The 11,094-nt window shown below is 35.6% G+C and overlaps 1 protein-coding gene across 1 annotated transcript; it reads left to right on the top strand.

The window, feature by feature from the left end:
- The first annotated feature begins 9,663 nt into the window (after positions 1-9,663).
- LOC149171349 (mitogen-activated protein kinase kinase kinase 17-like) lies at positions 9,664-10,545 on the top strand. The gene has a single exon (XM_089425938.1). It carries the CDS (start codon positions 9,664-9,666, stop codon positions 10,543-10,545), a length of 882 nt encoding a protein of 293 aa, XP_089282064.1.
- Positions 10,546-11,094: the final 549 nt, after the last annotated feature.

Raw genomic sequence — 11,094 nt, 5'->3', positions numbered from 1 at the left:
TTTTACCTGTCTATGCCTCCTCTGGAATACCACCATCCAAGGAACTTGAAGGCCCTTTGTTTATTAGATAAACAACAGTATCTACAACATCTGCCCAAAATTGTAAAGGCAATCCTGCATGTAATCTCATGCACCTTGCACGCTCCATGATTGTCCTGTTCATCCTTTTTGACACACCATTTTCTTGTGGTGTTCCTGGAACTGTCTTCTCTCTACGAATTCCATTCTTTGAACAATACCTATCAAACTCTTTGTTGCAATATTCACCTTCACTATCTGATCTGAAACACTTCAACCTTTTTCCTGTCTCATTTTCAACCAAAGATTTCCATTTTTTGAAAGTATCAAATACATTAGATTTATTTCGAATACAATAAATCAAGGTTTTCGGGTTGCATCATCAATAAAAGTAACATAATAATGAGATCCACCAAGAGATGATACCTGAGTAGGTCCCCATACATCTATATGCACAAGCTCTAATTTTTCTCTCTTCTTTTCTTTCCCAACTCTAAGGAATTTGACTCTTTTCTGTTTTCCATAAACACAATTCTTACAGAATTTTAAATCAACATGCTTCAAACCTGACAACAAATTTCTTGAGTGAAGAATCTACATCCCCTTCTCACTCATGTGCCTGAGCCTATGATGCCACAATGTCATATCTTCTCATGTAGAGTTTAAGGCATTAACAGAATTAGAAATATCATTGCATAAATACAATGTACCAACCTTTCCTCCTTTCGCTATTACCAAGGATCCTTTAGTGACCTTTCAGGTTTTATCTGTGAAAGTAGTTACAAAACCTTCACGTCCCAATTGCCCTGTTAAAAACAAATTTTTCTTTAGATCTGGGACATGCCTTACCTCCTTTAATAGCCATTAATTTCCATTCTACTATTTTATGAAAACTGTACCCATTCCAACGATTTTACAGGGTTTATCATCACCTAATCGAACCTGTCCAAAATCTCGTTGAACATAATCATGAAAATGTTTCCTATCAGGTGTGGCATGGAATGAGGCCCCTGAATCTACCACCCAAACATCAATAATATTTTCTAGAGAAAGAATCAAAGCATCTTGCAATACATCACCTATCACATTCACTTCATGATTGTTTTCTTGCTGCACGTCTCCTTCTTTTCCCTTCCAAGACTTGTAGTCTTTCTTCACGTGTCCTTTCTTCCTGCATTTCCAGCACACTATCCCCGATCTAGACTTGGATCTGCCTTTTCTTGACTTACTGCGATATCCTGGGCTCTTTCCTCTTTCCATTTTTCTTCCCCTAGTCTCTGCAGTCAAAGCATTACCTGATGTCTCACTAGAGCTTTTCCGTCGCATTTCCTTGCTAAGGATTGCACTGACAACGTCATCAAACTTTAAAGTACTAGATCCAGAGATAGAGTTACTAATGGCCATAACTAAACCATTCCAACTTTATGGCAATGAGGACAGAAATAAAAGAGCCCTAACTTCATCATCAAAATTCCCCCCTACAAAACTTAACTAACTGGTAACTGTATTAAATTCATTTAAATGATTAGCAACAGATCCACCTTCTGACATCTTCATATTAAATAAACACTTCACAAGAAATACCTTATTTGAGGCCAAGGGTTTTTCATATAGTTTGGCCAATGTCGACATTAAACCCTCTGTTGTCGTTTCCTTTGAAATATTAAATGCTACCGACACCGCTAGGCACAGCTGTATTGTTCCAAGTGCTTTTCTGTCGAGAATATCCCATTCTGTATCTATCATACTTGTCGGCTTCTTTGTGTTTCCGCCCAATAGTTGGTACAAATCCCTTTGGTACAAATAATCTTCCATCTACATCTTCCACAGCTGGTAGTTTTGGCCGTTAAATTTTTCGACCCTAAACCCACCATCTTCCGCCATTACTCCCACTCGAACCAGGAACCCTTCTCTCCTGCGAGTTTATTAGCCAAAAAAGACCTTAGGCTCTGATACAAGTTGTTAGGAAATTGCATGTTACAGAGCAATGGAACACATAAAAAATTGCAGAAATATAAACACAGAAAATGCATAAAACAAGAGAGACACATATATACGTGGTTCACCTAGTTTTAGCTACATCCACGGAGAAACAACAAGTCCTTCTTTTTATATTATCCAACAAACAGAAGAGATACAACCTACAACAGATCCGCTGTAATTCCCTCTTTGCTCTTAATCTCCTCTCTCTTCCTCACTTAGAATACAGATCTATATAGACGCAATACAATTCCCTCATATATAGCGAGGGGTTGCCTTCTAGGGCAAAAAACCATAAATTAAACATAACTTCTACCTTCAGATCTCTACCTAATGAACGGCCTAGATTGACTACGAAATTACAACATTTTACAAGGAAATTTTGCGTCTATTCTTAGCTTCAAGGGCGTTTCCCCCGATCCCCCTGCCAGGGGGGGCTCTCGAAAGGTCACAGCCGCCCCCCTGGACCCCCCCTGCAGCAAATATTTTACGGGCGACAACGAACTGGGGTCTAATGTGGCGATATCTTTGAATACAGAAGATAATCAAGCTCCACACCCAACAGTTGCGATCAAGAAGAACCCTTAGGTGAATAGCTAGACATATTTGAAGAACCTATAAGGGAAGAAGAAGAAGAAGAAAACATTCCTTCGGAGCCAATGGCTGAAAACAGAAATGCTAGGGGGAATGGAGAGAGAATAGAGGGTACCTTTCCCATTCAGGAGACTAATGGGGACACCAAAATGAAGAATATAAGCCCTTCCGCCCTACCTCATTTCCATGGTATGACTACTGAAGATCCTAACACCTTCTTGTTTGAGTTTGTTGTCATCTGTCGAACTTATGACTATGCAGAAGATGAGCAAAAGTTGAAATTGTTCCCTTCTACTCTCAAGGATGCAACACTACGCTGGTTCATGGGATTACCTGGCAATAGCATCATAACTTGGGATTACATTACACAATGGTTAAATTCTTTATTGAGCTACCATCTTAAAATGAATGATTTATAGATCTTGAAGTACATTGGTATGTTATAGCTACACTAATTTAATGTGTATAAGTCAAAGATGGGAGTCCAAAAATAGATTGACAAAAAGAAAAAGAAGAGAAAAAAGATAAGTCATCACTACATTGACATTTTAAAATGAGATATTGACATATTTATATATAACTTCAATTTAAATAAGAAATTCACTCTTCATTGCAAAAGTACACGAGAAATAGTTGAAAGATGGGAGTCTCGTGCACCTTGTTGTAGATCTAAAAAGCTTCTAATATCTAAAAAGTTGGGAGTACAACAAATCTCAAATGATGTACTCATAGATAATAGAAAGGAATATAGGTCACCTACATCTTTATCCAATTATTCATATAAAGAAAAAGTATCTTTTTTTATAGTAACCATGAATGATCCTAATAATGTTGTGAAATATTTTAGCATTAGCAAGAACTCCTTTCCTTTTCTAGGATGCAATTAAAAAATCTTGACTTGTTTAAAATTGTGACATTGACAACCGAACAAAATTCTTAAAATTAAATCTAGAATAAAAAAAAAATACTATCAATAACATTAATATTTTTTTTTCAATTAAAATTACTAGTTAATTAGAACCATAACCTATTAAGACTATCGTAAATAAAAAACTCAAAATTTATTTTAAGTATTACTTTAAAATGTATTTATTATTATTTGTTAATTCATATTAAAAAAAATACATTGTGAAAAATCAACATAAACGTACTAAGAGAAACTAAAAAATAAAAAACAAACTCCTTTGAAAATGACATAATGCAATTAAAAAAGAAAAGAGTACCAAAAATAACACCCTGCAATAAAATTAAAAAGAAAAGAGGAGCAAAATGAAATAAGATTGAAAATAAGATTTTTTTTGTAAGCAAGCATAAAACATAATATTATAAAAAATAAAAGAGGAGCAAAATGAAATAAGATTGAAAATAAGATTTTTTTTGTAAGCAAGCCTAAAACATAATATTATAAAAAATGATTTACATAGAGTACAAGTTGAGGTAGCTGGAGAAGTTTGTGTTTAGACAAATAATTGTTTGCAAAATGCCTATTCTAGTATGAAGAAAACGTGTGAAGGACCATCTTCCCATAAAAGGGAAACCAAATGATACTTTGGAAAATTTACATGATAGTTTGAGGAAACTAAAAGAATATAGAGGCATATGAAGCTTAATGAGGGAACTAGTCATGCTGGTTGCTTGGTGACAGGGGTTGGAACTTCTTGCAATGCTTGGATTTAGCCTTTCTTTCTTGCTCCAACATGTCCAGATAGGAAAATAGATCATCATATCCTTCTGGCAGCCCATTCAATAACAATGATGTAAAGGGTGTAAGTAAAGGTGTGTATTAGAGTTAGATTTTGGATTTCTCTTTGCTTTTTTTTTTAACATTTAGGGTTTTTAAGATTTTCATGTTGGTTTAAAATATTGTCTTTTAAGAGTGATTTTTGATAATAAATTAACTTTTTATCAATAAAAATTTGATTAAAAAATTATCTTTCACTAGCATAGTTATGTTAAAAATTTCTATATTTTTATCATGAGGAAAAAAACAAAATGACTATATCACACAAAACTTATTGTATCATAAATCTTGATTTGAAATTGCATGGAACGCTCAAAATAAAAGTTCCATAACCCTCAAATTAAATGTCTTTAAGGTAGACATGTCATAGAATTTCTATATTTGAGATATGACAAAGAAAATCTTATGAGACATATAAGATAACCAACAAAGTCAAAATGAAGAAGATGATCCATGTAATGTGGTTAGTTTATACCTCAAGCTTGGATTTGGAGACTATTTTCCAAGCATTTGTATATATGAGATATGACAAAGAAGATCTTATGAGACATATAAGATAACCAACAAAGTCAAAATGTAGTAGATGATCCTTGTAATGTGGTTAGTTTATACCTCAAGCTTGGATTTGGAGACTATTTTCCAAGTATTCCTACTAAATTATTAACTTTTGACTTGCCTTGCAGCAAGGCTTTTTGGGATCAACACATATAGAATTACCTACCATAAATAAGGTTTTTCTAACCTATGTATTTAGGCCAAGGGAATATAAGGTGATTTTATGTATTATAAAGCAAAGTAGTAAACTAAAAGTAGTAGAAATAGTTTGTAAATATCATTTTAGCTAGATGAATGTAATTATATTTTGGATTTTCAATATGTATTTTTCATAAATTTTTGGGTTATTTTTACTCTTTTTTAATAAGAAACAAAGTAATATGTATTTATCATGTTTGATTCATATTAAATTATAATTTAGGGAAAATATTTAATTTTAATTTATTTATAATTTGTATAATTATTATATAAAGTTGTGTTAAAAAATTAAAGTTTATTTATATTTTATAAAAAAATTAAAAAAATTTAATCTAGGCTTCAAAAAAATTGAGCTTTTGCTAGGGCGAAAAAAAAAATAGGGTTTCATGGGATAACCATATGAATTATGTAGACAAAATAGATAAATTGTGGGCTTGGGGAGGTGCAAAGTGAGGGTGACTAGGAGCAAAGGAAAGAGGGTTTTGAAAATGACTACAATCCAGCATCAGAATTCTGGCCCTACTCGAAACAACCAGACGTTTACCTCCGTTGAAGCCCCCAACAAAACCAACATTGATTGAGACCGCAGAAGCGTTGCTGACAAATTCTTAGCGACCATGGAGAATGTCAGCAATGGAAATAGGTTGGGAAGGACCTAGACCCCAAATCGGCTTGATAGACCCCAAACTCCAACCTTGAGGAGCGTGACATGTGTCCAAACGTCGACCAAAAACTGACACAGGTGAAGGTATAGGGGGAGCATTGGTGTTTGGAGGGGGCTCACGAGCCATATCCAAGGCTAGAAGGATAAGAGAGCGACAGTAGGATGAGAACAATGGGGATCCAGGGAACCAAGAAGAATGAGCCAAATGTACAAATGGATAAGCAAAGATTCAAGCTCATAGTCTATGAGCTCCTCGTTATCCATAAAAACAGAGGTTAACATGAATTTACCAAAGTTAACCACCTAATCCTATAAAATTGTAACGAGAAACATGCCAAAACTTAACCGGATTATATAAAAGCCCCCATGCACGGCATGAGAAGAACCCATGAATATAGGCACATGATGAATAAGGGAGAGCATTGGATGATCGAAACAATGGTTAAATGTTATCCTAAAGGGAAGGAAAAAACTAGACAGTAAGAAACCCTAAGTGTCAACATAACATATGTCCAATTACTTTTACTTACTTTTACTTTCCCTTTTACCATAACATATATCCAATTACTTCTACTTACTTTTACTTTCCCTTTTACCATTTATATGAGTCAAATTATTAAATAATTTTTTTAAGGTAAAATTTCACTATATAATTTTAAATAATATTTTGATTTTTTAATTATATAAAATATTTTTAATATATAAATAAATATAATAAATTATATATCTTTAAAATTATATAAGTTATATAATTTAAATTTAATATTAAAAAAATATTAAATTTTATTTAAAATAAAAATAAAACATTTTATAATTAATCATATATTATTAAATTTTAAACAAAATTAGAAATTAAAAAGACAAACATTTGATAGTTAAACTTGAGTTTGATAACAGTGGCAGGTAGCAAATTCAACACTGTCTAACCAATATCCCTCGGTTCTTTATTCCGAAGGAATATTGAATGTAACTTGAAAAGACGTAAATGGCCCTATAATAATGGAGTTGTCTATAATGCGACTTTTTGAGATTCCGTTGACGGAATCCGGCGGAAGAAATTGAGATGAAATCATGATTTGTTGCAGTTAAAATGGTTTTTTAACTGCATATTCGGATTCAGCGCCCTGAAAAACCCCTGGGACGCTTTCATTGTGCAGAAACTAGTTATCAAACTTGGATTTCAATAAATTACTGCCGGATTTTCACCGGAAAAAATCGCTGGAAAGGCTTTCAAAAAGTCGCGTTAAAGACTACGTCTATAATAATAATGATGAAAAGAAAGTCGCGTTAAAGACTACGTCTATAATAATAATGATGAAAAGACACTCCACACCGCCATTCACAAAATTACACATACAATTGGAAAAACTCAAAACAATGCACTCCTTTACACCCATCCTCCAACGTTCTCTTTTTAAGCAACCCCAACCTCTTCTCTGCTTGAATATTTTTCTATGTGGGAGAATATTTTTCTTGTTAACTGAAGTTATCCGCTTCAGCTAGCTATTAAATTGAGTTTAGAGAAAATTCATTTTTTTTATTATTATTGTTGTGTGACCTAAAAGTATTTATTTTGCAACAGCTCAGTTAGCTATTAGATTATTTTTCTATGTGGGAGAATATTTTTCTTGTTAACTGAAGTTATCCACTTCAGCTAGCTATTAAATTGAGTTTAGAGAAAATTCATTTTTTTTTTATTTTTTTTTATTATTATTGTTGTGTGAGCTAAAAGTATTTATTTTGCAACAGCTCAGTTAGCTATTAGATTGAGTTATTTTCTGAAAGTTAAACGGATGGGATTGAATTATTTTTAGAATTTTTTTTTTTTTTTTTTTTTTGTGTATATGTAGGTTAAAATTAGCATTTATTTTTCGTTGTTTTGAGTATTTATAATCTTGTTTTGGGTCTTTAGAATCTTATAACCTTAAACTATCGAATCAAGGAGCTATGAGCCGTCACTTTCCGCAAAACCTGCAATCTAGAGAAAGGGACTTTTTGCCGTGGCTTTAATAAAGCGCTGCGAAGAGCCATTGTTGGCACAACCGCTGCCACTGATAAACTCAGAACTGCCCTTTGTGTAGCTGCCGCAGCAACCGGGTCGAGCTGAGTTTGCATAGCGGTTTTCTATTCATCGTTTGTTAAGTGAGTCTATTTGAAGAAAACAGAAGAAAGATTAAGGAGCAGTTGCAGCTGCGGTGAACCATTGTATTTGAAGAAAACAGAAGAAAGATTATGGCGTTTTCGACGAAGTGAGAGTGCCAAAACCAGAAGCAACCTAAGCCGTGACCACCACTGCCGTGAGCCATTCTGCCATCCGAGCAGCCGTAGCTGAGCTCAGTTGAACCGCCAAATTAAGAGGAAGAGGGTTGCAGCCACCCCGCCATCGTTGTGCAGAGGTTTGAAAGTCTTTTCCAGAAAAGTATTCAAGGTATGACACGGTCTATGTTTGATGACAAGTTGATTTTTAAACTCTTTTGTTTGAAACGATTTGATTGAAGAAAAGCTTTATTGAAATAGATATTTGCCACATTGTTTATGGCTCATTATTACCTTGTCTGAAAATATTTTGGAATTTAAGATAATAAAGAATTAATATTAAAAATGATATAATAAAAAATAGAGATCGGAGATTTAATTAAAAAGGGTTTATTATAAAAGGATAAGGTAATAAGGAGTTTATTTGGTTTAACACTCAAGTTACCAATAAAAAAAACACAGATATATAGAGTTCACATATCGGCATATCTTGACATTTCTGGATAATTTTGATCTATGATTTCTTTAAAAATTTGTTTATTTGGCTTTTATGTTTTTCATGTTTCTCGGCTTTTTGTGGGAGTTCAACATCTTTGATATATCTCTATGCATTATGGAAGATGTTTTATTGCTGCTAAATTTAAAAATATGTAATCAATTAGACTGACAAAGGTTTTCTTTTTTGTGGGGTATCTGTTTATCTGCCACCTGGACATTTTCTGAACTCTGTTTCAGGACTGAGATGGTCTCTTTATTATGTATGCAGAATATTATATTTTCTTAATATAATCTATGATAATTTTCTCTTTGAAAAAAAAAAAAATTAAAAAAAATTAAAGTAAAAGTAAGAAAACGTTGGTGCAACACAGAGTTCACCACAATTTGCACCAGAGTAAAACAAGTTTTTTTATTAGTATTATAAATCTCGTTGATATTTAGATGACATTAAACGACCAGAAGTGTTAGTAGTTCAAATGGAGGAAAAGTGTTAAAGAATAATCTCTCAAGTTAACTAAAATCATCGCAAATTGAGTTATTTTAAAAAAGCTAAATTTAACATTGTTCATGTTAAAAGTCTTTATAATCTATCTTTTATCCAGCAATTCATTTAGCAACCGCTCGCATTTGATTGAGTGTATTATTTATGGTTTCCCCCTCTGTCCCATGGCACTCGCGTATTTTTATTTTTGACTCTACGCAACGTTGCAGGTCCCTGGCGAGAATATTCGATAATCAATACCAGGTGTGTCTTGGGCGGCCAAGAAAGGAAGAAGAAGCACCGGTCGGCGGAGGCTCACTTGCCGGCTCAGAACCGCTGAAAGCTAGGCATCGTTATCGACTTTGGGTAGCTTTTAAGGAAATCGATTCCAACGTGTATTGAATTGGAGGGAATGGGAATCGAGCTAGAGATGGGTAGAGCCAAAGAAGAGTGTTGGGTGAGGGGTGGCACTCTGGGGGCCGGAGCTTATGGAACAGTCAGCCTCGCCATGAGCAGGTCCAACGGCCAACTCTTTGCAATCAAATCCGCTGACGGTTTTTGTGTCGCTTTGGAAAATGAGTACCAGATTTTGCGGTGCCTGCGTTCTCCGTTCGCTGCCTGGGGCGTAATTACAGCTTTGAGAACGGTGCAAGGTTACACAATTTGTTCCTAGAGTACATGCCAGGTGGCAGCTTGGTGGATCTGCTGAGTAGGTTTGGAGGGAAGCTGCAGGAATCAGTGATCAGATCATACACACGCGACATCCTACGTGGAATCGACCACCTACACAAGCAGGGGATTGTGCACTGCGATATCAAGGGGAAGAATGTTCTTGTGAATGCCAATGGTGTGAAGCTTGCTGACTTTGGCTCTGCCAAGAGGATTGACGACGAGGAGAAGGACCAGGAGGCGCTGCAATTGAGAGGAACCCCTCTGTGGATGGCACCAGAGGTGGTGAACCAGTTGGAGCAGGGGCGTGCTTCAGATATTTGGTCTCTCGCCTGCACTGTCCTGGAGATGGCCACTGGCAGGGCTCCATGGACCCACGTTTCCAGTACCCTCGCTGCAATGTATCGGATTGGATGCACGGAGGAGGTGCCTGAGTTGCCTGCGTCGCTTTCGCCTCAGATGCTGGATTTCTTAGACAAGTGCTTTCGGAAAGATCCCAAGAAAAGGTGGACCAGTGCAGAGCTACTGGCCCATCCTTTTCTGAACGAGGACTGCTCTGCCAAGGAAGCAGAGAAGGGCTTTATTGGTTTGGGATCCCCAACTAGTCATTTGGATTTTAGGAATAAAGTATGGGATTCCAATTTTTCTCAGACTACTCCCACTCTGTCACTCAGCATCCCGAGCCCAACGGGAGAATGCAACACGAAAGTGAATAAATCAGTTGAGCAATGCCCAAGGCCTTCTCCTAGGGACAGAGTTATGGCACTGGCCGCAGCTTGTAAATTTAAAGATGTTGCAGACATGTCTAATTGGAACACAAGCCCCGATGGTCGGTGGATTGTTGTAAGTTCTTCCCGAGGTGAATTTCCAACATCAGATAAACGTCTGTGAAAATCAGACATTAAGAATGGCTCCTCCATTCTCAGAAGAATTGTAGAGTGGCAGCTTCGAAACTGTCAATTGGGAAGAGTTGCAGGCAACAGGTGAAGTAGCTGATCTAAATCCTGGGACGCCGCGGTCTCTGCAGCAGAGCCTCAACATCAACCGTCTTCTAAGACTCTTCATCCATGCTTTTAATGGGTGCGGCATCTCATTTGATTAATGGAACCTGTATCCGAATTGATCATGTCAGAGCATTATTGGTGGTACTGATACGAGTATGATAAAGCGGCAGTTGTACATTCGCTGAAGGGTAGATACTCATTGTAAATTTGATTTTTGATTTGCCATGAAACTTTGATTTCTATTAAAGGAATTTTCGGTTTTGTTTTTGTTATGAATATAAGCCAGGACTATCACCTAACATCATAGCTTGATATCTCATATTTCACTCCACTTCTGGAATAAGTTAGCAGCCAACTAACTCTTAATACCACTGGTTGAGATTTTGAACTCTTCGAATATGTGCCCTCTATTTTTCATAGCAAAGCCCTCAATTAA

The sequence above is a fragment of the Pinus tabuliformis genome, chromosome 4_2 (assembly GCF_031772625.1).
Source record: "Pinus tabuliformis cultivar Carrire ecotype Pingquan chromosome 4_2, CPIR1, whole genome shotgun sequence".
NCBI classification, from domain to species: Eukaryota; Viridiplantae; Streptophyta; class Pinopsida; order Pinales; family Pinaceae; genus Pinus; species Pinus tabuliformis.
This window is presented reverse-complemented; position numbering and strand designations above follow the sequence as displayed.